This window comes from Fulmarus glacialis, unplaced genomic scaffold (assembly GCF_000690835.1).
Source record: "Fulmarus glacialis isolate BGI_N327 unplaced genomic scaffold, ASM69083v1 scaffold1346, whole genome shotgun sequence".
In the NCBI taxonomy this organism is placed as follows: domain Eukaryota; kingdom Metazoa; phylum Chordata; class Aves; order Procellariiformes; family Procellariidae; genus Fulmarus; species Fulmarus glacialis.
This window is the reverse complement of record NW_009217307.1, coordinates 33,543-59,573: the sequence shown is the minus strand read 5'-3', so window position 1 is coordinate 59,573 and position 26,031 is coordinate 33,543. Positions and strand designations below refer to the sequence as shown.

The 26,031-nt window shown below is 37.4% G+C and overlaps 1 protein-coding gene across 1 annotated transcript in view; it reads left to right on the top strand.

Moving 5' to 3' along the window:
- ITGA8 (integrin, alpha 8) overlaps window positions 1-26,031 on the top strand; it is a gene marked incomplete at both ends in the record, with an annotated part of 91,047 nt that overhangs the window by 41,760 nt on the left and 23,256 nt on the right. Inside the window, 8 exons of the mRNA XM_009579603.1 lie at window positions 2,044-2,089; window positions 4,746-4,853; window positions 12,119-12,174; window positions 12,723-12,877; window positions 14,009-14,146; window positions 14,615-14,682; window positions 15,661-15,808; window positions 22,393-22,485. Coding sequence (XP_009577898.1) covers window positions 2,044-2,089; window positions 4,746-4,853; window positions 12,119-12,174; window positions 12,723-12,877; window positions 14,009-14,146; window positions 14,615-14,682; window positions 15,661-15,808; window positions 22,393-22,485 — 812 coding nt within the window. The remainder of the gene's footprint in view (window positions 1-2,043; window positions 2,090-4,745; window positions 4,854-12,118; window positions 12,175-12,722; window positions 12,878-14,008; window positions 14,147-14,614; window positions 14,683-15,660; window positions 15,809-22,392; window positions 22,486-26,031) is intronic.

Genomic DNA, 26,031 nt, shown 5'->3' with positions numbered 1-26,031 from the left:
CTCTGATTTGATGTGTATGCAAATCTCATGGATTCGTATCAATGTCAAAAATGTTTTTTTCCAGTGATGGGTATAGGAGTTGCAGCCCACAAGGCAATGAAAGAAAGAAGAATAAAACTAATGTTCTGTAACAGAACAAGTAGAAGCAAAGCAAAATCCCATAACATAGCCCTGTACCAAAACCTTTTGAGTTATCAAGTCTAGTATGAAACAGTACATATCCTAAGTTAAGTCTGTTGCAGAATTCATAAAGAGCATCCAGCTGGGAACAGCAGAACGGAAACCCCTTCCTTCTTGTCTTTCACTTTCTATTTATAACATAATGTTTCTTTTTCCTTTAAAAAAAAACCCACAAAAAACCCCAAACATAAAAACCAAAAAAACAACAGAATATTGAATCTTTTGCGGTTACCATGGGTGCTGCTATCAGGGAGCTGCCAGGGAAAGTTCTGCCATGTACGTTGTGTAGCCTTTGTGGTGATGGCTATGTCTCAATCAGTTGTTTATTTAAGAGGAAAATATCTAGGTTTTGGTACTGTATGCCAGTTGTCTATAAAAGCTGCTAATGAAAAGGACTCATAAATGTCCCAAAAAGGAGATAGAAAGAGCACTCATTTTCTTCTGCTATTTAAAGTGTTCCTGACCCTGAGGCATATTTCTCTAAGGCCAATGGAAGTAGAAAAATGTAAATGTTGTACAAAAAGAGGATCAGACACATAAACTGTCCATGCCTGCTCCTGCTAGGACATTATTCAATGGAATTCATTGTAGGACAGGCTGTTGCCCATGTGGAGTACTTGTTTAAAGTTGTGAAATCGTGACCATCTGAAAGGCAGACAAGGCACTGCAAAACACGCTGCCAAACCCACCCAGCTAATTAGCATCAACGCTTTGTATGTGCATCATGCTCGATGACTTCAGGGCTTCTTAAGCAAACCAGTATTCAAACTATGGAAGCAGCAAGTAAGGGTTTGCTTACAACCCTGAGTACTGGTTTAATTAACTGATTTAGATCAATTTAGGTTGCCAGTCTGTACCACTGCAAAGGTCTGTTGTAAGACTCGGTCTACTGAATTGGACATGTGTAAATCAAATCGTGTGATAACAACAGTGGAGTGAAAGGGGTGCCCAGATGGACAGTAGGGGGTTTGAAAATGAAACAAAGCTCTTTCCTTTTCTTGAACTGTGCTCCAGCTAGAGGCAGCAGGAAAGTTGATCCTTTTTCCTCACTGCTTGGCTCCAGCTTTTTTCCAGCAGGCCTGAGTGGTCCAGCAAGCCAGTCTGGATCTTTCCAGAGAGCCCTGTGTGGGGACGCCAGGCAAAAAGAGGAAATATTTAGGCCTGTAGATTCCCAACCCAGGCCGGCGTCCAGTAACAACGATGTGCCCAAGGCCTGATGTAGCGCTTGTGTTGGTGACTGCATCTGTTCCAAATGGTGACTGATGGGGAAAAAGACGGTTTTAGATGGATAACTATTGTAAGCCTTAGCACATGCTGCTACAATGCTGAAAACATTAGAAACTATGAAATCAGCCATCCTGTCGCCTGTGTGTTGTATTTATATACACAGAGATGTAATGCTTAAATTAATGAACAAATTACTTAAAACACAAAGCAGGATGGGAAGGATTGTCAAGAAGGAACACCATAAATTTTCAACATGACCTGTATGAGAGTGATGACAAAGTGGTTTGCATCTCTTTGTGTGATGGGCAATTAATGGTTTGGAATAAAATGTATAGGGCTCAATGGCATCCTTCTTCCCCTTAATGCAAGTTGGAGAGAAGCGAGATTGTGGCATGGGTCACCTTGTGTTAAATAGATTAGCACTTACTGGATACAACCAAGACATTTATGAGCCCATCTCTGGCAATGTGAAATGCTTTCTTTCAGGAACACTGTTGAAAAAATTACTTAGAAAGGAATTATCACATTTGTTTTATGTAACTGCATTTTTAATATAAATAATCTAATTTAGGCTTGGGAAAAAAAATGTATGAGACGCTTCTATATAGTTCTTCTGAAACTGTTTTGTTTTTCCAGATTTAATTGTAGGTGCATTTGGAGCTGGAAAAGCAGTTGTTTACAGGTATGTGGTAAATACAATGGATTTTTTATTTTACAGCTTTGATGGGAGATCTGCAGATAAACAAATTTCACATTCCTGTGTTTCCCTGGTGCAATGTGTAAAAGATGCTCATTAGAGATGATAAATTAAGCATCTGGTGAGAAACAAATGCTTTTTCCCGTGCTTAAAACTTGTCATTCTCAATGAAAATTTCCATTCTCAGTCTTAGCTCAAGAAACTTCTTTTGGAATGTTTGACTCCATAGTTAATTTTAAATAAGACAAGAAGAGAAAATGGTATCTTTGCTACCTTTAAAACAAAGGTCACACACGTTCCTATACAGTCAAAAAGTTCTTGCTGCAGCTCATCAGAGAGAAATTTAAAAAGCGTAACATTGAAAATTAATTTATTTCCTGGGGGAATGATACTAGTAAGAAGTTTTCAAGTGACTGTGATTCTTCGGAGATCGTGTACATTAAGACGTGAACTATTTGTTGAAAATAAAGACTGCTGCTTTTAGCTTCAGTTTAGAAAAAATGTATGAGATCCCATTTTACAAATGTCAAAGTTGTTGCTGACTATGGATTTTCGCTAAATGCACTGTTTGATTAAAGGTATAAATTAAAACTAAATACATATACATAATCAAAATACATAAACAAAAATCTGCTGCTGCCTTCTTAGTCCAGCCATGCCAACAGTTCTTCGCATTTAAATATTCAGCATCCATTGCTGTAACAAGTTGGTCATATTTCTTGATTCCTGTCTGTCTTCTTCTTGTCTATATTCCCAACAGTACCTGACCGAGAGAAGGCGTGTTCTGCTTCCCAATTGAATGTTTGTCAAAGCACAAGAATTTTGTAAAACAGGAATGTTAGCTCATTTTACCTAACACTGTAGGTGCAGTGAGTAGACCTGATTTTCCTACTGCCCTATTTAAGAATCATGCAAAAACTTTGCAATGTATCACTTTGCAGTGGCATGAATGACTACACAGGATGTGAAATGTTGGAGAATTAGATCCAGTGTGTATTTTAAATAGCAATAAAAAATGTGTTCTATTTAATTTAAGAAAGTGAATATCAGGAGGCCCTCAGTCTTTCCATTTCCTGGCCAGAGTGTATCAAATATGCAACTTGTCGTATTGGAGAAACAGAATTTTATTAACTGAAATTTGCTAGAAAAAAGGTTTTCCCTGTTGCACAAAAATGAAGAAAGTAATTTTATTTTTTAATGTCTTGCTGATGTGTCATGGTTTAACCCCAGCCAGCAACTAAGGACCACACAGCCCCTCACTCACTCCCCCCTGGTGGGATGGGGGAGAGAATCGGAAGGGTAAAAGTAAGAAAACGCATGGGTTGAGATAAAGACAGTTTAATAAGTAAAGCAAAAGCCACGTGCACAAGCAAAGCAAAACAAGGAATTCATTCACTACTTCCCATCGGCAGGCGGCTGTTCAGCCACCTCCAGGAAAGCAGGGCTCCATCACGCGTAACGGTTGGGAAGACAAATGCCATCACTCCAAACATCCCCCCTTCCTTCTTCTTCCCCCAGCTTTATATGCTGAGCATGACGTCATATGGCATGGAATATCCCTTTGGTCATCTGGGGTCAGCTGTCCCAGCCGTGTCCCCTCCCAGCTTCTTGTGCACTGCCAGCCCACTCGCTGGTGGGGTGGGATGAGGAGCAGAAAAGGCCTTGACTCTGTGTAAGCGCTGCTCAGCAGTAACTAGCACATCCCTGTGTTATCAACACTGTTTTCAGCGCAAATCCAAAATACAGCCCCATACTAGCTACTGTGAAGAAAATCAACTCTATCCCAGCCAAAACCAGCACATGAAGTAATATAGAGAAGTAATCATAAAAGCTCCTCCTAAAAATAGGAGGAAAGTAATTTTGTAATAAGCTGATTTTGCCAGAATTATGTAAGTTACTGTAAAATAGTACTGCTGTCTTAAAAAAACAGAATTTAGACCCTTTCTTGTTTTCATTTGTCTTCTAACTTGCTCTCAGTTATGGATTATCTCATTACTTAATAACAGATTGTTATTCAAAGGGACGGTTCCCATGACCACAACTATACATTCACATACTCAGCAGAATTTTGTGATGATTATTCCTGGTTTCCAAAGTCAATTGTTTCAAGACATGTCAGACAGAGTTTACTTTTTTATTGGCTCAAGAGGTTCTAGATCAACTTCCATTTTAACCAAATTATGTTCATTTTTTTAAGAATCTTAAACAGAGATAGCAAGTCTGAATATGTCACTGTTAATGGAGACAGTGTAAAACAAATCAGACAGTATAAAATAATGGCCAAAGGACTGCTATAAATCCCAAAAAGCAGACTCTGTCCCTTTGTGAAAACCCAACGTGATGAAATTGTGTCTGATGTGCCTCAGTCTCAGGACACACCTATTGTTAACTATAGGACACTGTTTCAGTGATGCGATTAACCTGTGATTTTTTGTGAAGAACTTTCAAAATGTTATAGTAGGAGGTATCACAGTTTCTGACCAAAAAAGAAGTTCTTTTGGAGCAGCATTATAAAAGTGTTTTCTCCCAAGTAACTGTACGTTTCCGGCTTCTTTGTGGCCATCTCAGTTGTTTTCTCTGCTGCAACTGAGTTACTAATGTGCTCCTTCTGTATCCAGTGAACCTTATTTCTGTCCCTCAGAGCCAGACCTGTTGTGACGGTGAATGCTCAGCTCATTCTGAACCCCATGATTGTGAATCCAGACAATAAAACTTGTCAGCTCCCTGGCTCTCAGCTTTTGGTGGCCTGGTAAGTTCATGATTAGACAAAAAATGTCCTCATCCTCTTTCTCAAATAAATTCCTATTCCTAACTTTTCTTGCAGCTTTTTGTTGAACGTGTTCAAAGTTCAAAAAAAATGTTCAAACATGCTATGAGCGCAACAAAAAAAACCTATATAGAACAGAGTTCTTTTTGATATCTTCCAGTACTTCACAGATTCTCAAAATGAAGTAGCTAAAAGTTGAGTCCTTTGATACACTGAGTCTCCTTCTATACAGGAGGATGCTCAGTGTCTCCTAGGATCAAGCTGCAAATTCATATGCAGTGTTTGGATGCATGAAACATGAAACAGCTAAGACAGACAAAACACATAAACATTGATCTGTCAAAACATACATCTTTGTTGAGAAAATGTAACAGTGAAAGTGATGCAAAGAGCTGGTGGGCCCACCATTTTCTGTTAGAGAAAGAGAGATATCAGTCCTTTGTGGAAGAGAGAAGATATCTGGCTGGCCATCGTGAGAGCGGTACACAGGATGTTTCTGACTGTCATTGGTCAGAGGAAAGCTTTTTTTAGTGCATTGTACAGCACAATGTTGCATATATCTTTAAAAGAGAAACCCTCCACCACAGTAGCATTTAACTTTGAAAAGAAAGAGTACATTCAAAAACTTGAAGCTAATTAAAACAATATAAGATCAGTTACAAATATAAAATGCTTGCAGGACAGTTGGACACTATCTAATACCACATAATACCACATAAAGGCACTAGAAAAAAAGTCACTTAGAAAGGACCCCAGGAACAGTTGATAAAAGAGGCTATTACAAATACATAAGATACTGTTTAAAAGTGGAAATTATAACAAATGTGGAAAATAAAAACAAAACAGAGCATAAACACGTACAAGTTGAATATAAAATACCAGTAAGTCCTGCCAGAGAGATGGTGAGGAACAAATTTCTAAGTCATGAAAACTAGTCATATCATTTTATTTAAACACATTAGAGGCAGAAAGCCTGCCAGGACGTGGGCTGGATTAAAAGAACATCAAGGTGTAAAGGAGGGCTCCAGAAGACAACGTGATTGCAGAAATTTTGCTTTTAAAGCAGAGGTGGTCAGAGGGTTTTCCTGTACTGGAGACATTCTTTATAGGAGATTAGTTTTAAAAATAATCTCAAATGTAAGAGTCAATCAGCAAAAGATATTTTAGAACAAATTGATAAATATGAACCATAAAAAAAAATCATGACCAGAAGCAGTTCATTTAAGAGTCATAAAGGAACTGAACTCTGATACACTTAAACCACTAAATATATAGGCTTTCAATACAGTTGATGCAATTTGTGACTCAGGAAGTTCACTGATTGTGAAAATCTGGGATGAGGCTGTCAAGAGATTTTCCCTTTTGCTCTGTTCTTTTACACTTTATGGGACTTCTCATATTTATCAAATGTTCCTCATTTCTACATCCTGTGTAGAAAATCACCCATCTACAGAGCGATGTAGAATGCACATGGTAGAACTATGCAGTCCCAGAACTTTAAAAAGCTTTGGCCTTTCTGGAATAGGCTCCAAATCAAGATCCGTCCTGATTTTTTGATTCAAGCACCTTTTGTTTTAGTAGTTGATGTAGTAGAGAATTTACAATATCGACATTGGGCTGAAGCATGTTCATTGATCCAAATTATGTTTTTTCAGAACTTCATTTTTTAAGACTTTTTAAGAATGCTTTATGCCATAATGGAAAAGATTTCAAAACCGTAACATTTACTGACAGAGTACTGAGAGAAGAAAGGTGGTTTTTTGCACAAGAGAAATAAATAAAAATTTTTCCTGCTGTGAGGTATTGTTTAAAAAAGGGAGAAAAAACCAAGTATGCTCCTTTAACATGTAGTTTTTTCATTACTTTTCATTTTTGTGTTACAATAAGCTAGAAGATGTTTGGTTCATATCTACAAGAGTTTTAATAGGAGCATAATTTAATTTCTGTCTCTTTTATTCTAAAGTACTCTTCCCTAAAGATTTAGTTTGTATTACAAAATGACTGAAGAGCAGCTGCTATTTTCCATGCAGTAATTTTTCTCCTTAGTTGATATAAGCTTGTATTGTACCTATGAAAACAATTAGTAGGAAAACTCCAACAGACAAGGAATTCCTCAGTCCCATGGGATAGATTTCTGTATTTCTTAGCCAGCTGTGCAACTGGTATAAAATATCTACCGACTGACACTGCAAAATTAGAATGAAAGGAAACCTCCTACCAGAAAAGTTTTAGGAAGAGTGTGTGTATGAATAATGTGGATTATTGTACATTTTCAAGTATTAGGAAAATATTAATTTTGCCATGATATAAATTGGAAAGTTGAAGCACTGAGGAAACATGCACAAAAAGTCATTTTTATTGCACAGTCCTAAGAGAATTGTTCTGAAACGTGTAATTCTTTCTCTGCTATGTTTAAAACGTGGCTGTTTCTGAGTTCCCAAAACTAACAAATTTGGAACAAATTCTTCAACTTTGAAGCTATTAAAGAAAATGTAAGACTTTAAATAAATGAAGACTTTTTTTTTAAGGTGTGAAAGATGCAGGTTAATTTCTGTAAAAAGGGGTAAATAAATCAAACATTTACATTTTTCAAAAGCTGTTTCCACATCATATGATTTATTAAGTCCAGTACTGGGTTCCAGCTATCAAGAGATTTAATTTATCTCCGCATTGGTATTTTTATTACCATTTGAGATCTGATTATCCACTAGCTACTTTGTTGCTACATAGTGCTTAAATTATACCTGCAAATTTTATTTACTTCACCTCTCACTAACTTAAGGTAGTATGCAAATATTGTTACTTCCATTTGGCAGAGGAGCAAGAGGTTGGAGAATTTACCGGACTTACCAAAAATTAAGTAGCACAGGATTGTCCAGTCGTGATAAAAAGTCAATTTGCAGAATATATTTTTTATTTGTTAGTGCTTTTCAGGTTTGGATGTCTAATCTGAGATGTGCCTTAAGGCTTCTTCAGAGAACGCAGATATCCACCTTCTGTAATCCCACTAAACCAGAAGCAAACTGCTTAAAATTGCTGATCCTCAGGTTCCTACTATCAAAAAATAGTTTGAAAAAATTCTGTCATTCTTTTATCTCCAAATGTGTTATTATTAAAACAGTAATAAAATATTTATAATCTTCAGTCAACTAGATTCAGTAAATGAAACATTTCTACATACACTTCAAAAAAAAGCTGAATACAAAATTCCTACCAAAAATATAAAATCCAAAAATAATAATGTTTAAACCCTTCCTAACTACATAGTTTTTGGACTATTTTTCTAATTTTGCTATTTTCTACTGCTAGTATTTTCTTTTCCCATTGACTTAATTTGAAACTGGATGTGATCAGTGCCCCATGGATATGGACCCAAGGGCCTTTGTACTTTGTTGAGATGAGTTTGTGTGAGATTTGCCATAGACCGTTGGCTAGTCCAAGATTCAGATAGCAAAGTCATATGGCCAAGAGTCAGAAGATGCATACCACGCACCTCAAGGGCTGATGGGAGAGAAGTAGGCAGGTGGTGACAGTTGCTACCCAGGAAGCCCATTGCTGTGTTGCAGACCTCTGCTGTGCCAGGAATGCAGTAATTTGATGGTATGAGTTTTAGTAGCCCTAAAGACATCCAAAAGACAGTCATTTGAGGTATATAGCAGCCCTTGTGTTACCACAGCCTGGCCACGTGATGTAGCCTAGCCATGGAAAGCCTTCAGCATTAGAGCTCCATCTTGGTCATTGTGGGTCACTGGGTTAGGCTTTGGCATAACAAACTCTAAAAGCACACCAAGTATTAGAATGTCATAATAGAAGTATATTGACTTGCTTTTATGTATTATTCTTCATAGAATTCCTCAGTAGACAATAACAGCTTCTGCTATTCTTCTGTAGAGGTTTGTGACCTTGTGGGTTGCGTATCGGCCTCACACAGAATGGAAGTCCATAGCATCAAAGCTTAAAGTACCTTTCTGCTAAGGTGTTATCCGTTCTTCTCCATGTGCAATTCTGTGTACTAAAGAAATTGTCAACAATGACAACTGACGTCTGGTAGGATCTGGTAATTCCTTGCTTTTCACTTCCTGAAATAAGTTTCCTATTTTTTTCATCTGCTTAGAATAGCCAGACCAAAATAAATTCTTTCTGGTACAAACTGCAGTCCGGAAAACATTATTTGTAGGTAACTGAATTTTTTGATTTTCTAAGGATTAACCATTTTGAGTAATATCAAGTAATTTGGTTTGACTTCTAAAGAGACTACCCCCATCTATGCCATGAGTAGTTTTGAAGAAAGAGGAATATTTTTAAGCTTCTTGTTCTAATAATATTTAAAATGTTTCTGTCTACCTGAAGGACATAAAATTATTTCAAACAAACTGCTTTGTTACCCCAAGATTACCAGGAAAAGCTAGTGTGTTCAGTTTTAAGGCTTTCCCTCTATTTTGTAGCTACAGTTAAATACTATTCAAACCATAGCTTATAGTGATGACAGACGCTGCAGAATAAATGTGATGTGGGGATCTCTTCAGAGAGGCAAGATTGATAGCACATAGAAGTTCATATGCTTTAGGATGATGGACTGTTTCCCAGTTGTTTCTCATCTGCTGAAGTTTTCTTCCTTTGATTGTTGTCTTGTTTGGTTGATTGCTCCTACAAGCAAGCTCGAAAGCTCAACTATTATATTTCTTACTGTGCCTAGGACTCAGATCTTAAATCTCATAAATCCTTTAGACTCCTGTCCTCTTTTGTGGTCTGTCATTTCCTCTGTTTTTCTTTTTTGCACAGCTAAAGCATCCCTCAACATCTCCACAGCATCTTCTTGTCAAAGTGATTAGCATATCTCAATTTGTCTGGATTTGTGATCGAAATCTGTGATGTCTTTAGAACTATTTCTGAACTAAATATCCATAAAATCACAAATGTGTGGCAGAATTCTGCTAAACCCATAGTCTTGCCTCTTGCATGGCCAGAGGCTGAGAGACTAATAAACTCTAAATTTTTGCTTTTTTGCACTGCCTTTTTGACATGCTCTGCCTAGAGTGGAAGGATTAAATCTTGGCTCTTACAGTAATACTTAAGAACATGACATTGATTATCAAATGTGTATGATGAATTATTCTATTCGTTACAGTAAATTAAACATACACTGAAATTGTGCTGTTTAACAAGTAAAGCATTTCAAGCTGGATTTTTAACTTAACCTTTTTTTAAACATGACAGTGCAAAAATTATGTGAGACCTCCAAAGCAAGATCACAGAGTTTAATACATGATGGCAGTTCATGAGTTTACATTTGAGAAAATACACTCTTACGCTATGACATGCAAGACTGGACTGTGAAGCCTGATATCTAAATTGCATTTATGCAATTACACAAGCTTTTCTCATTTTTGTTGTTCTTGTCCTTGTGTATTAGGAAATAATCGGTTCTTCATCTGTTAACTCATAATTGTGAAGAAGTAGGAATATGACTGAATTTGCAATTTCTGCATGGAACGTGAATCAACACTTGTAATGTCATTTGAAGGCTATAATTAAGTGGAGTTTAATGGCATAAGGCAATTTTTTTGCCCAAGAGGAAAGTGTTTAATAAGGTCATGAGAGTTACATGAATCCCAGATGTGGCAGTTTCATTACATTTGTCGGAGGAAGCAACCATGCAATTAAAATGTGATTACAACCTTATTTTAAAGGTTATGTTACTGGTTTTGAATTCACTGCATGGAGAACTTAGTATATAGGATAATAGTAGTGAGGAGATTAAGAGCAATGGCTAATTCAAATACGTTTTTATTTAACCCAAACTGATTTCACATCTTCCAGTGCTGAGCTACAATCCATGTTTAGCTGAGTCTTCCATATACAAAACAAAACGTTTTCTGAACCCATGAAACAAAACGTTTTCTGAACCCATGAAAATATTCTGTAAGAATGATTGGTAACCAGGGACACCTGCACGTTTTAGAAGTCCCAGATCTTTCACCTGAGCAATTTTGTTACATTATACGGGACTTCTTTGGGAATAATGGTGTGGAGAACTAAATCCTTGTGGAGTGTGAGAGCAGAAATCAAACATCAAGAGCATCTTTCCAGTGACAGATTTCTTGTTTTGTCACTCACTGGGGAAGTACGCCCTGCTAATAGCATCAACAAGCATCATTATAACTGTTTCCCTAGCCATCCAGAGTAATTCGTGAAAGCTTTTTTAAAATGTGATTCAGTTAAATATTTATATAACTTGCATAGATTCCTTAAAAAGTGAAACTTTTCTATGAGCATTTATAATTTTTAGGGCTTTTTAATTAATTTTTATAGTAAGTCTTGTTAGAAGGTATCAGCCAATAAAACTATAAAAGGCTTCTCCTGTCAGTTGTTGAGTATAACTGCAAATCTATTGCCTGTCTTACAGAGAAGTGAAAATAAATGTTTATTATGAGAAATAACTAATTATGGCTGAGCTGATGCTTGTATACTACAGTTACAATTGTAATGTGAATATTGCTAGGCTCAAAAAAGCTTGCTATAGACTATAAACAGGCAAATGAAAAACGAATAACTTACAGTGTGTTGCATTGTGCAGAATGTGTTGCATTAGCATACTAAATAATGAACGTGAATAACTAGTTTCTCTGTGCTTTGATTTAGGTCATGTACCTGCCAACTTCTGCAAAACTTAGTGAATTAAATACAATACATTCTGGTTAGTCTTGTGCAACAAAAATTGAACAATTCAGTTGGTATATTTGGAATTAATTATAGCCTCTTGAAATGATGAAAATCTTATAGTAATGCCAATGAAAAACATCCTGTGTGTTTTGATTTGCTAGAAAACAGCTTGGGTGTTGACTGTATGCTCAAGGATTTTTCTTATTTGACCATGATGAACCAGAAAGGACTTCTGCAGACAGCCTCATACAGAGGTGGTTTGCTGAAGCTCAACATAAGGAACCCCACTTTGCCAATAGTATTAGAAGGGTGATCTCTGTAGGCTGTCTCAAGAATTAGTGGGAACAGAGTCTCTTCTCCATATCTGTCCCAGGAAGATATTCAGATCCTGTCTTCTTTGATTATTAGTGGAGCCTAGGAAACTTGCTAACTTAGGGCATATCTTAGGTAGCTAAATACAGATCTTACTGAACATCTTTTTAAGAAATGGAAAGGAAAACTTGAAAGGTATGACTTGGGAACTGCTGATTCCCAGGTCAGCTCTCTCTCTGCTAATAATTAATTCTTCTTTTTTATATATATAGCTTTACTGTAAGAGTCTGTGCAGACTTTGAAGGTCAAAGTATTTCAGATGAGATAGGTAAGAAACGTTTTATATTCCTATAATTTACTCTGGCCCACGCAATTTCAGATGTATATTTTTCTTACACCTTGAAAGACAATAGGATTGAGATCCTCCTAAGGCAAGAAAATACAGTTGAAAAGGTACATATATAAATGTATGTATATATGTAACATAAAGTTTTTATTACTCACTTGAAGGATTTTTTATTCAGTTTAAGCCATTTTCCAAATAAAACCAAGAATGTACCCTGCTGGAACAGGGTTGAACAGAACAGCAATGTTCTGTTTAGAAAAAAAATTAAAATTAAAAAAAAAAAAAATTGAAATATATGGAAATCCTGTACACATATGATCTGTAAATGAAATTAGGAAGTTTAAATTACATGTATTCCATACTTTGGATCAAAAACTAGTGTGCTGCTAAACAGACAGGCACTTAAAACATGGATTAGTTTTACTTGGAAGACTTTGTTAGAGTAATTAACTGTAATATATAAAGAATTGTTTACTATTTTTTCTTTCCATGTTAAATAAATAAATATTTTATTTCCTTGTATCCTTTAGTGCTGAAAGGTGAGTTGCAGTTAGATTCATTGAAACAGAAAGGAGCTGTTAAGAGGACCCTCTTCTTTGATTACCATCAATCACATCATTACTTCTCCATTGTGATAGAAAGACAGAAACAGCTCCATTGCCAGGACTTTCTTGTTTATCTCAGAGTAAGTTGTTTAAAATATTTTGGACTGTCATCATAATTTGAGTAGTATCAGGCATTTAAAGATAACAATAAAAAAAGGAGCCACTGGAAAAGGAAGAACAATTTCCATTGTTCTTAGATCCCAAAATTACAGAAAGTGAGATAAGAAAGGCCTTATCTGGGTGTCCAGCATTCTTCTACCTGGGCAAAATTTCCTATGTAAATCATTGGCTCATCTTTTGTTAATGTAAGTATAAAGAAAAGACTTCCTTTGAAGAAGAGTATACAGTTCCTCTGTGTACAAATACATTCAATTTTGTGTTCCTCTGAAAATTCTGATTAAATACTGCATCTCCTGATACAAAAGTGCAAGGTTGCTCTCCCTATAGTATTCACAGTGGGATAATCAACTAAACATGTTAAATGTCATGCCAAGTCAGTTTCAACAGATATTTAAAGGAGTGTCAGCAGCAATATTGGCCTAAAATTCATACATTTTAAAAATATTTTTAGGATATTTTTAAAAGTTCTTAGAAAAATTAAAACTGTGGACCTGAAGTTCTGAAGGAGAAAGGGTCATTGATTACTCACTTGGAGCTGGAATTACCTCATGCTATTGAAGCAGATTCCAAGGCTGGTCCTAGAAATGCAGTGGGAGGTGAAATGGAGGAGTCTCAAGCAGTATGTGAGGAAGTATCTAGGCAGTAAAGGTCGTGGAGTTTTACCTTTGCTAATCCATATAAATTCTTGGTTATGGAACAAACCAACAATATTACCTCCACAAATCCACACATGCCCTCCCTCCATTCCGAAAGGAAGGAGGGCAGTAGCTGTTAGGAGTTGGTTCTGTGTGTCTCTTTTTAAACACCTCATTTTAGGCTAATGCTTTGAAAAAATTCTGAGTCTACTTAGCTCAGCCAGCGTCTTCCAGATGTGGGGCTGTGGAGGCAATGTGTTGTGGACATTCCAGTTACTGGTGAGTCACTTTGCTTTCCTAATGACATTACATACAGCCAGAATTTGGCCAGCAGCTGTCAAAGAACCATATCTTTACCTTCAATGAAGACTAAAGTCTGAATCTGTTGCCATATCATACTAATCTGAAATAATTATATTAAACCATTCGTTTTTATTATGTGCTTGTCACTCACAGGATGAAACAGAATTTAGAGATAAATTATCTCCCATCAATATAAACTTGAATTATAGTTTGGATGAATCCAATTTTGAAGATAGCTTGACTGTGAAGCCAATACTAAACTACTACCAGAAAAGCTCAGTAATAGAACAGGTATGAATTTTGCATGCCACATTTTCTGTATATAAACGTGTAAGCATTTACAAATACTATGTGTGTCATCTTCCTTAAAACAGAATATTATGCCCAGAAATTACACAACAAGGATTTAATTAATTCAAAATGTAAATTGAATATGAATATAGAACCAGGCAGACCTTTAAAGCATTTCCAAAACTTTGTTGTGTTCATACTTTGATTGCATTCTAGAATATGTAAGCCAGGTTAGTGTCGGAAGGGGCCTGAAAGATGATATTGTTCTGCTAAGGACATAGTTGACAGTCTAAATAGTCTCCAACTATTAATGGGGAAAGGAACTTATAGAAAGGAGAAAGAGATTAATTCACTAGGGCAGTGCTAGTGATATTTAAGACATTTAAGTTAGTAATATTTAATGATGTGATTTGGACTTTGAAGCATGTACTAACTGTGGTTTTTTTTTTTTATTTTGCAACAATACAGGCTTACATTCTGGTTGACTGCGGGGAGGACAACTTGTGCATTCCTGACTTGCAGCTTTCTGCTATGCCGTAAGTTAAATAAAATAAATGATGCTGTATATAACAAAATCCAGACACTTCTAACTGCTTTAACAGAATGAAATATGTAGAACACAGTTCTGTTGTTTGCTATATCTACTCATTCTTACCTGATTTCCAGATTTTAATTTGCAAATCCATTTCATCTAGAAAACCAAGCAATGGAGAAATAGACAGTTAAAAAATGTACCTTTGTCAGACACATTCATGGTGTTTAACGATCACAGAAAATACAGTATGCAAGTGTTTGTTAGGAGTGATTCTAGTTCTCTGAATGCCAAGAGATAATACAAATTGTTGTTCCAAGGAGATTTTAAATTTGTTTATTTCATGTGCCAGTACTTGGGACACAATTCTCCTGAACTCAGTATACAGTGAAGTAAACGAATCTCAGAATAAAAGAATTTCAAATCATGGCCACAATTCCTCCTATGGAGGGAGAAATACGCCAAGCAGGACAAGTGGGGAACCACTGACAGTTTTCTGACTCTGTGCCATCAAAATCAGTACATATCTGTGAAAGGAAAGAGCACAGTGCCATTGCAGGTCTCAGGAGATCTTCTGTGATTGTTCATTTTACAATGGGCATGAGGGGAAAACTGGAATCCCACCACATTTGTGCCCTCCCAAAAACAATGCTGATGGGACCCCTGTGGCAAGTAATTCCTCCACTAGATACTTCTTTCTGGTTAGAAAGTATTCAGACTCTGAAATTTTATGTAAGTAACATTCAAGTTCTGTGGTAGTCAACTTTGATTGTCCATGGTGGTGTTTTCTCTTGACCTCTTTCCTACCCAGGTGCTGGCATGCTTTTCCATGGGGTCATTTTTTAAGAAAAAGTTTTATTCTGTGTTCACAGAATATTTTCCAGAACAGATGCTGTGAGAGCAAAATGTCCTTCTGCTTTATTCATACGTAAATCATAATTGTGCATGTTTTAACTCCTGACAAGTAGTATGTTCTGTATAGAGATAAAGATCAGCTAATAATTGGAGAAGAAAACTGTGTCATGCTTATAATAAATCCAAGGAATGATGGGGAAGGAGCCTATGAAGCTGAGCTACATATAAAGATTCCACCTGAAGCAGATTACACTGGGGTTGAACGCAACAACAAGGTAAATGAAAATCAAAGTATTAGCGGTAATAAAGCAGAAGAACTGAGAGCAAGGTTAACCTATGTATGCTATACCAGCTGAAAGCAGCAAGTAGAGAGGTGCCTCTTAGGCAGGGAGATTCCATCGACCATCAGATACCCTTGCTCGCACAGTCCAGGCTAAAGATTAGCCATGTCATCAGAAGATGGGAAGGTCAGGACCATTCTGTTCAGAGCCAGCCCAAGTCCAGCTCCTTGCTATTAACTTAGTTATAATACCACACAAATACAGTCACATTTGTCCTAGGGCTAGGGTTATTCACATCATTCAGATTTTGAACCAGTAAACCCTATCAGTAGCAGGGAGTGATAGTGCAGAATTCCCTGAGTGCTTCCAACCTTGGATCCAGTGGTACCAGCTCTCAGTCAGAGTTAATGAGCCCTGCTGAAGCCCAGACACTTGGACACCTCTGTCTCATGCTCCCAGCACACCAGTGTTTTACCATTATTAAGGGTATCCCAGTCTATGGTATCCTGAATAGTTGAACATTAACTGCAGTATAAACTTGACAAAGTTGATTTCCTTTGTAGTCAATTATTTTATCTTATGGATAGGCCAAAAAAGCAGTTATAATGTAAAATGTGCCAATGTTCACAGAAGGACTAATGTTGACTGAAGTCCTGCTGAGCTGTATACTGAACAAACAGTGTTTCCTTTTTGGGTCTGTTTGTTTTTTAAGAGCAAAGATGAAACACTATCCTGCAAACAAGCAGAGTGTTCATGTATTCTCTGTTGGACAGCAAGTCTGAATCACTTCATCTGCACATAAATCTCCCAAGCTGTTGCAACATCACCTTGCTTTTTTCTGTCAGTGCCCGGAAAGTTCAGAAGGGCCTCAAGCGTGAGAGTGGGAGAAAGCAAGTTAATTTCCTTTCTAAAGGCAAATGTTTTTAAGGAAGTTGAAAGTAACTTACAAGGTATTTCCTTATTCTCCTTCTGTCAGTGTCTTTATTAATGGGCTTTTAACCCAGTTTGAAAAAAAATGTTGTTCAAAGGAGATTTTAAATTTGTTTAAATTTGAAAAAAATGATAAGAATTAATGATGTCACTGAAGATGAGAATATGGAAATTCTCTGCTACCTCGCTTCTCAGAAGTATATCTTTGTACACAAAACAAATAAGTAAAGACACCAGCCTCTTTCTACTGTCTATTTCTTTTGTTCTCTTAGCATAGCCTCTGTTTTTTTGGACTGTGATCTACAAAACTTAAGTTCTCTTTAATATACTACACCTGGTTATATTTTTCCTTTGTTGCTCTTTAGGAGTCTTTGGCTGTTCTTTTGGCCATTACCAAGGATGTCAGGGGAGGCACTTACTCCAAAACCCACAGCACATATTAGCACTTATCTATCATTTGGACTGGACAGAAATCAATCAGGGCTTTTCATTACTTTAGGAAAAATTGAATTTTGTAGTGCCAGCAGGGTAGACTCATGGGGAAAGGAAGGGAAAAAGAGGTGGGAGATTCTGGTGCTTTGGAAGAATAAGGGGAAGCTAGAATGAGTTGGGAAAGAATGTTAATGTTCTTTTTGTTTTGAAAATAAATTTTTAAAAGCCCAGGCAATGTAGTGGAACTTTTTCATTTTCTTCAGATTTTGTGGAAAATAAAATACATTTTTGACAAGTCCAATTCTGAATCCTTCTGGATTTATAGAAGAATTGCCTTAATTTTGCCTGCGTTTACTTAGTTCACTACAACACATAGTTTATTTCATATTCTCTTACTTTTCATACTTATTCCATTCAAAGAGATGTCATCATGTTCTTTCTGAGAAGGATCAAAACATTAGTCCTACTATCTACGTCATTCTTAGTGTCTTCCCTTCCACATTGCAGATACAGTTTTCACAAAGATTAGATACAGTACTGAAAGCAAGTTTATTCTTTCTATTGTTTTTCAATTGTAAATGTGTATTTTTTAAAATTATGGTCTTCATGATATTATGGTTCCATTAAATAAACTAAAACATTCACTTCTAAGTGCATTTGGAAAATAAATTGATATTGTAATTTTCTTCAAAAAGAGAAAGCTAAAACTTGCTGGCATTTAACTGCTGGTGGAGGTTGGCTCTTGTATGTATTCAGTTGCTTTTCTGTACTGCCATATGTCACCTAAAACTGCTGTGAACATGACAAAGAAGAATATATAATCTTTGTAATTTAAAAAGAAAATTTAGAATGGAAAAACACATTTTTAAACTCAGACATTCTTTTATATCCTTCCTGTTCTGTTTTCTCATTTAATTCATTCTGTCTAAATGTACAAATTAAGTAATTTGACCACTCAAAACAAGAATTAGCAGGTTTTTTCAGTTTTCTTCCCCAGAGTGATCAGAATCCTAGGTATCAGAGGTTCATGTGTTACCAGGATGGCCAAATTCTTAGGGGTCATAGTATAAATGAGTAAAAATTAAAGAGGGACTCAATTAATTCAACCTATAGGGCTTTAAAAAAATATGGCAATTTGAACTGCTTGACAAGAGCACAGAAGAAATTATCACACTGAAATGCAGTAAACATTGAGGTATATGGAAAAAAGGTCTCTCGGTCTGTGGGTACTTTGAGGCATGGACCACAGATGAAAATTAACGTTTTGCTGTCAGTTGCAGTGGAGTCAGGATTTCGCTTCTTATTTTTGTGTTTGTGCCGCACCCTGGCAATGGGGCATCTGTGACTGCTCCTGAAATGTGCTTAATTTAATACAGAGTAATTTCAGCAGACAGGTGGATTTGTGGTAGAGCCTGCTGCAATCATGCTCTTAAAGATCTGCATCTAAGGATTTCATTGACTCTTCAATGTATCAGTGTTTACAGTCCTCTGTGTAGCTGTTTTTCTCCAAACTGCAGAATTCCTTGTATTAAGACAGAGATAATATTCACCTCAGAGCCAGCAAAACAGGTAGACTGAGAGCAGAATAAATGAAATGTAATGAGCTGAATTAATTACTTGATACATTTCTGATGGAACTGAAAAATCTTCAGAATCAAATCATTCTGTTATGCTGCCATCATTTCAAAGTAACTATATCATAGAGGATATTAGGCTACTTTATTATGGGGCTACTCTGGATTTAGTCTATCTATCTAATAAAGAAACAAATTTATCCCTTAAGTGCTTCCTGTCCCATCTGATTTTTTTGGAACAATTTATTGGGTTGCTCTATATCATTTGCATTACACTTGGAAAGCGTTAAAGTCAACAACTTAATTGAAAATTCACTTGCCTTCTGCCTCTTCCCTTCAGCTTTATGGAATGCAATGTTTGACCTGCCTCAATTGTCATTATCTTGTTATCTCAGGCCTGGTTCTGTAGCATATTGTACATAGACTGTGTAACCATATCAAAAGAGTAGCATTTTGCAGAGATGTATGTGATCATGCAAGTGGAAAGCCAAGTGAATGTGTGTGATCTTAAAGTCTGAGGTCAAGGATATGATTTTGAAGTTTCATTGATTCTTCACATACTAATACTTCCTTCAGTCAAAAGCTGATTAATGAAATACAATGACTTACAATGAAATCAAATGTGTTATTCATTAGTTGTATTGTGGAAACATTTAGAAGCTCCAGAGAGCAGGTAAATGAGTAAATTACCACAGGTTTACATGTTACTGGAAACCTGTTGGCTTGTAATAACTGTCCATATGCAGTAATGCAGTAGGTGTGGTGTTACTGGAATTAGCTGCAATGAAAAAAGTATAACCTTGTTATATTACCTCACATTTCCATGGGCAGTAGTAGATCCAAAGGCAGTACATACTTGCTGTATGGTACATTCTTACACTACAATAGCATGATTGTGTGTTTGAACCCTAAGCCATTGCCTGAATACTGTGCATTAATCCTTTGCCCAGTGAAAGAGTTCCACACACTGAACAGCTCAATCCTGCCTTAGTAGCAATGGCTGGAATTGAAATTCACGTGGAATAATTAGTAGAAGTAAATCAGGCGAATACAAAGCCTTACTAGGTATTTGTTCCACACCAAAAACATTATGTATTTGGGATAACTGTCTCTGCCCAGGCTGGGAACTGCAGTTGTTGCAGATCACAACCAGATTTATATTGCAGTGGATAAGCTCTGAGCCATTATCCCCATGCCTTTCTGAACTAAAGCATGACACACTCTTAAAATAGGAAAAAGACCTGAAACCTTCGTGTCTTACCTGAAAATTTTTAGAGTAAGTACATGGTGGCTGGCTAGATGAGATGTGATTTGAGCCTTGTGAGGATAAACACTAGTTCTTCATATATCAGCTAGATGAGAAGCTAGATTCTGGCACCAGGTACCTAATCCATCCACTTTTCCTCAGAAAATAAGATTGGAAGGTGTTGATTAAGGAGACAGAGGAGGTGTTTTACTCTGCAGCATGTTGTGCTTAACTATTCTGGTATCAATTAGTAATTTATCACTAAGACCACCAGAAAGAGTTTCAGTTGTACGCTGCCTGGATTACGTAAAGCGTCCAATCATTTTCTAGTTAAAATGCACCCTGGGAGCACACGTGTTAATTGTTGGGGTTTTGCTTCTGCTCAAGACTGCCAAAAAGACCATGTGTTGCTATAAAAATATAAATTGCTACCAGTGGCAGGTAGAAGGGTTTTGTGGCAAAACCTTCCATCTGGCTGAGTTACATATGAACTCAATGATACTGACAATACTGGGTGTATAAGTCTCTGCTCTTGCTTTCTTCCTGCCTGGTTTTAATTTTCCTGTTTTGTACTTAACCACCTCAAAAAGGTGATCAGTGAAAAAACAAAGGCAATAAATCTCAGCGTTGAAGAAATTCTACCACAGCTGACCCTTTGTCACATCTTTAGGCTGCACAGATTAGCTTTTGTGATGCTGGACATATAAATTCTGTGCCGTTAATCACTTTCAGTCTAAGAGCATAGCCTCCAAATTGCAGAAAACCTGCTTGCAAAACTTCTCTATTTGCTCAGCCTTTGAGGGACAAAAAATTGCATGATAAGGGCTGATTTACTCTGTACTGGTGTGTGATACAGCATTAATAAAGAAACTGCAAAATATCAAATCTAGATGAATATTTATTTTCTAACATTTAGACCTCAATTTCACACACACCCCAAAACAAAATCAGAACTATAGACCCACACTTCAAGCTAAAATGAACAGTTTTCCAGACAAGTTTGGTTTCAACAAGCTGTGTTAATAAACTGTGTTAACACCCTCTCTTCTCCCATGTGTTGCTTCCCACCTCTAATTAATTAAAAATCCCCCACTCCCAACCCTAGAATGTCTTGGAAAGGCTATTAGTGCACTGGACATGCTGTGTAACAAACTTTGTTTCCTCCTCGCAAATTGTGAAAGTGTCAGTATACAGTGAGGTGTGTCCTGAGGGCGTGCTTCACATGGGCTCCTTTTAGCACATGCACTATCTTTTCTTTTAATCTCAGGAAATTATAAAGTCAGCATATCCATGCTGGCTTTTACAGGTAGGAATGAATTGGTAGTCAGTGGTCTGGAGATTTTCCGGGTCTTTTTATATAAAGAGCATGACCTTGCACGTATTGCTTAATCTGTGAGAATCACAAATGAGAGGAAAGGTAGTGGGAGAGCCTTATAGCAACAACTAGCTGCATCCTGCTTTTAAAAAGCTGGTTTACTTCTGCACATATATGGAAGTATTTTGTTTTATTGAATATGCCAGAGAGGAAAACAGAAAACAAACCCAAACATTTTGTTACTTTGTCTTACTCTGTATCTCCTAACTTCCACTATTCTATAGCTGTTCCTCCTTTTATACAGTCTGTTTTGTTTACAGATGATAACAACTAGTGATAAAGACTAAAGGGTTTAAAAAAAAAAAAAAAAGTAGGATACATTTTACTTTAAGAGGTTTAGAGGGAAATTATATGAGGGTATCTTCAAAGTTGTTGAACAAAGCTGCCTGAGAAATGTTAGGTACAAACTGGATTTTGAATGAATAGTTTCTGGAAAAACAGTTAAATTTTACTTATTGCTATAAACAACGAAAACCGTAATTTCTGGTGATGTGAAAATCTATCTCCTTTGTTGCTAAATTATAAACACAGGTAACAGTTTATGTTTTTACAGAAGTATTTAATGTTCTAAGTACTTTACTGTAGGTTGGAAAATAAATTTCTAGGCTTGGTCCGTAATAAAGTTCTGCCAATGGCAGAATTTCACTACAGAGACTTCTAGCGATGGATAATTCAACTATTGCAATTAGTCTGAGGCCTATTCTCCTCACCCAGTTTTGCCTACTCTTTTTTTTCTCTGTTGAGTCATTATGGCTGAATGATTCACAACAACAAAGCAGTATGTTAAAACTAGAAATAGAGTGATCTCATCGTGGCTCTTAAGGTACTGGGAAACTTTCATATTTGTTTTTCCCTGGCATCAGTTTTCCCCCATTGTCTGACAATAACCAATTAAATGTTAGTGCACTGAGCAGGTGTCTGAAATCAAAAGAAATGTCACAGTTCAAAAAGGCATCACTTTCCCAACTGGATGTATTTCACTGTGATCTTTGACCTCCATATTGGTGTCCTTTTGTTACAGGCACTACGTGTATTGAGCTGTGATTACAAGATGGAAAATGAAACTAGAATGGTGGTTTGTGATCTTGGGAACCCCATGGTGGCTGGCGCAAACGTAAGGGAAAACCAGATGCATTTACTGATTTTTATCTAATAGAATTTAAAGGGGAGCAAATGGAAAACTATTCAATTAGCAGAATGTGTCCCAATAAGCAGCACCTAAACCAAATTATTTACTTTTAGACAAGAAATTGTTGGTGTAATAAGAGGCAGAACTGTGCTTCTGAAAAACTAACAATTTGTTGTTCTAAAAGATTAATGATGCTAGAGCCTGTGTTTTATTTCACTTACTCTAAAGAAAATGAGTGTGACTCAATTTAAGTCACAGAAGTTGCACTACTATAATGAGAAGAGAATCCCAATAATGTGATCTGTTTATTTCTGCCCTTTAGTATTCTTTCTACTTAAGATATGTATAGTAAATTACAGCTTCTTTAGCCTGATTCTCATCTTGAGTGCATAAGGGTTGTCTTATCAGTTTATATCATGATTTATATCCATGAAAATGTGGTTGGAGTCAAGTTTTCCTTCAAGTTGTTACTGTCATTCTAAACATTTTCCTGAGACAGCTATTCATAAATCATACTACACATTAGATGGAACATTGGTAGCATTGTTTTTATAGAAGGGTGGAACTGAATAATCGTAGAATCATAGAATAGTTTGGATTGGAAGGGACCTTTAAAGGCCATGTAGTCCAACTCCCCTGCCATGGGCAGGGCATCTTCAACTAGATCAGGTTGCTCAGAGCCCCGTCCAACCTGACCTTGAATGTTTCCAGGGATGGGGCATCTACCACCTCTCTGGGCAACCTGTTCCAGTGTTTCACCACCCTCATTGTAAAAAATTTCTTCCTTGTATCTAGTCTAAATCTACCCTCTTTTCATTTAAAACCATTCCCCCTTGTCCTGTCGCAACAGGCCCTGCTAAAAAGTTTGTCCTCATCTTTCTTACAAGCCCCCTTCAAGTACTGAAAGGCTGCAATAAGGAATCCCCGAAGCCTTCTCTTCTCCAAGCTGAACAACCTCAACTCTCTCAGCCTTTCTTCATAGGAGAGGCATTCCATCCCCCTGATCATTTTCGTGGTCCTGCTTTGGACCTGCTCCAACAGGTCTATGTCTTTCTTGTGCTGAGGGTTCCAGAGCTGGACGCAGGACTCCAGGTGGGGTCTCACCAGAGCGGAGTAGAGGGGCAGAATCACCTCTCTCGACCTGCTGGCCACGCTTCTTTTGTTGCAGCCCAGGGTACAGTTGGCCTTCTGGGCTGCGAGCGCACATTGCTGGCTCATGTCCAGCTTTTCGTCCACCGGTACCCCCAAGTCCTTCTCGGCAGGGCTGCTCTCAATCCCTTCATCCCCCAGCCTGTACTGATACCAGGGGTTGCCCCGACCCAGGTGCAGGACCTTGCACTTGGCCTTGTTGAACCTCATGAGGTTCACATGGGCCCACTTCTCAAGCTTGTCCAGGTCCTCTGGATGGCATCCCATCCCTCAGGCATGTCGACTGCACCACTCAGCTTGGTGGTGTCTGCAAACTTGCTGAGGGTGCCCTCAATCCCACTGTCTAGGTCACTGATGAAGATATTAAACAGTACTGGTCCCAATACGGACCCCTGCAGGACACCACTTCTCATCGATCTCCATCTGGATATTGAGCCATTGACCACTGCCCTCTGGATGCGACCATCCAACCAATTCCTCATCCACTGGTTTAGTCCTATGGAAGATAAATATTTCACTCTTCAGACTCTCTATAGAGGGTTGTTTTCTTGGCCTCTTATGATCTTGAAGCAGTTCCTGTCTGACCCTCAATAAAATAACCAAATGGGTCTTATGATAGGAGACTGGAACTAGAGTAAGCTTGTTTGGATCATAGGGTTAGCTTCAGATCAGTCATAGAGTTTTTGAAAGTGAGTGTGAGACCAGATGTCTCATAGTTAACTGCCTTCGTGGTCACAAGCAGTCCCAGATAGACTCTTTGGGATTACAAGGAGCGGGAAACGACTGAAAAATGAACTCCAGGTGATGGATCCACTGGGAGCAGGAAGCTGCCTGGTGAGGATCCTTCTCTATAGAACTACTGTGAACTAAAAGTCTGAAGGGGGTACTAGAAACATTTTCTGGAAAGGACATTGCACTAAGAAGCCAGACTGGATAGATATTGGAGTCAGTGAGTATCGAAAAGAGGACTAAAAGGTTTTATATTTTTAGTTTTATTGTACTAAATGAAGCTCCTAAAAAGAAGAGTAATTTAAAACATTTCGGAGGGATGGAGTTTTCACAATGGGATGATGGGAGACAATGATGGGCTGAAGCACTAGATAAATCCCAAGTCAAGGCAGATAATTTCTCGTACCAGAAAACCAGCAAATTTAGATATCTGCTTAGTGGTTTCCTGGTTAGTCTTATGGCAGAAGCAAATTCTCCAGATTCTCAAGATGTCCAAAAAAATGGACAAGAATCTTGTGGATGATTGAGGTGCAGTGTGGGGAAAGGAGAGCATGAAAACCCATGGGTTTGGAAGAGAAAAGGAAGACTAAACACAAGAGACACTGACATTGTATATCAAGCTAGAGCAAATCTTCGTGGTTTGCATATTGTCATAAACATAAGCACTGGAAAGGTCTGAGTGTGGAGGTATTAGACTACAGCCCCTCACACTCCTCCAGCTGAATCCAAAGCCCTGTTTCTACATCATCCTTGACCCAAAATGCTAGCAGTGTCAAGACTTCAGGAACGCTATTTGGTGGCCACTAAAGCCATACTACTTTAATCTGTCTCCTTATGAATTCTCACAGCACAACTAATCCTGTTTTTCTTCAGAATCAGCTCTAGGGCTGCCATAAATGCACTGTTACTAAATATTCCTAAGTAAAATACTTCATAAAGTAGCAAAATAAAACAGCAGGGTTCATAACATGTGTAAGGGTATTCTGGCTTATAACAAAAGAATCCCACCCTTGAAAATTAATGCATATGAAGATAGACCATTACAAAGCCAGATGGCAAAAGTGTTTGATTATAGTGAGTGAAAGCTTAAAGCCTAACTTTGTCTTTAAAACCAGCTCTCCTGGAAGCTTAGTAAAGGTGAAAGGACTTGAGCTTTTTCAGTCCAAACCGAAATGGTTTATGATGGCAAATGTACTTCCAACAGCGAAATACCAACCCTTTGTACAAATTGCATAAATCATAAAAGGCTGCTCTGATCCATTTCCAGTTTTGCAAAACAATTCTGCTCTGGCAGGAGATCAGTTGTTCTCAAAACATTCAGACAGAAAGGGACTCTTTGTGGAAGTTGTGAGGGAGTGGGAAGGGAGGGTTAGGTCAAAATCAAACATTCCTAAAACTCTTAACTATTGAGTCACTGTAATGACTTTTCAGCACCCTGAAATCCTAGAATTCTTAAACTCTTTAAGATCAGCTTAGTATGAGGGTATGTCAGGATTTTGTGATATAACCCATGGGATATTACTGCAGTGGGCTACAGAGTTGTCTGACACTTCACATCTTCAAAATGCGTTACCATCATCAAAATTGGTATATCTCTGTCTTTTTGAAAATCTGTGACCTTAAAATCGTTTACTGGCCACAGAAAATACTTAA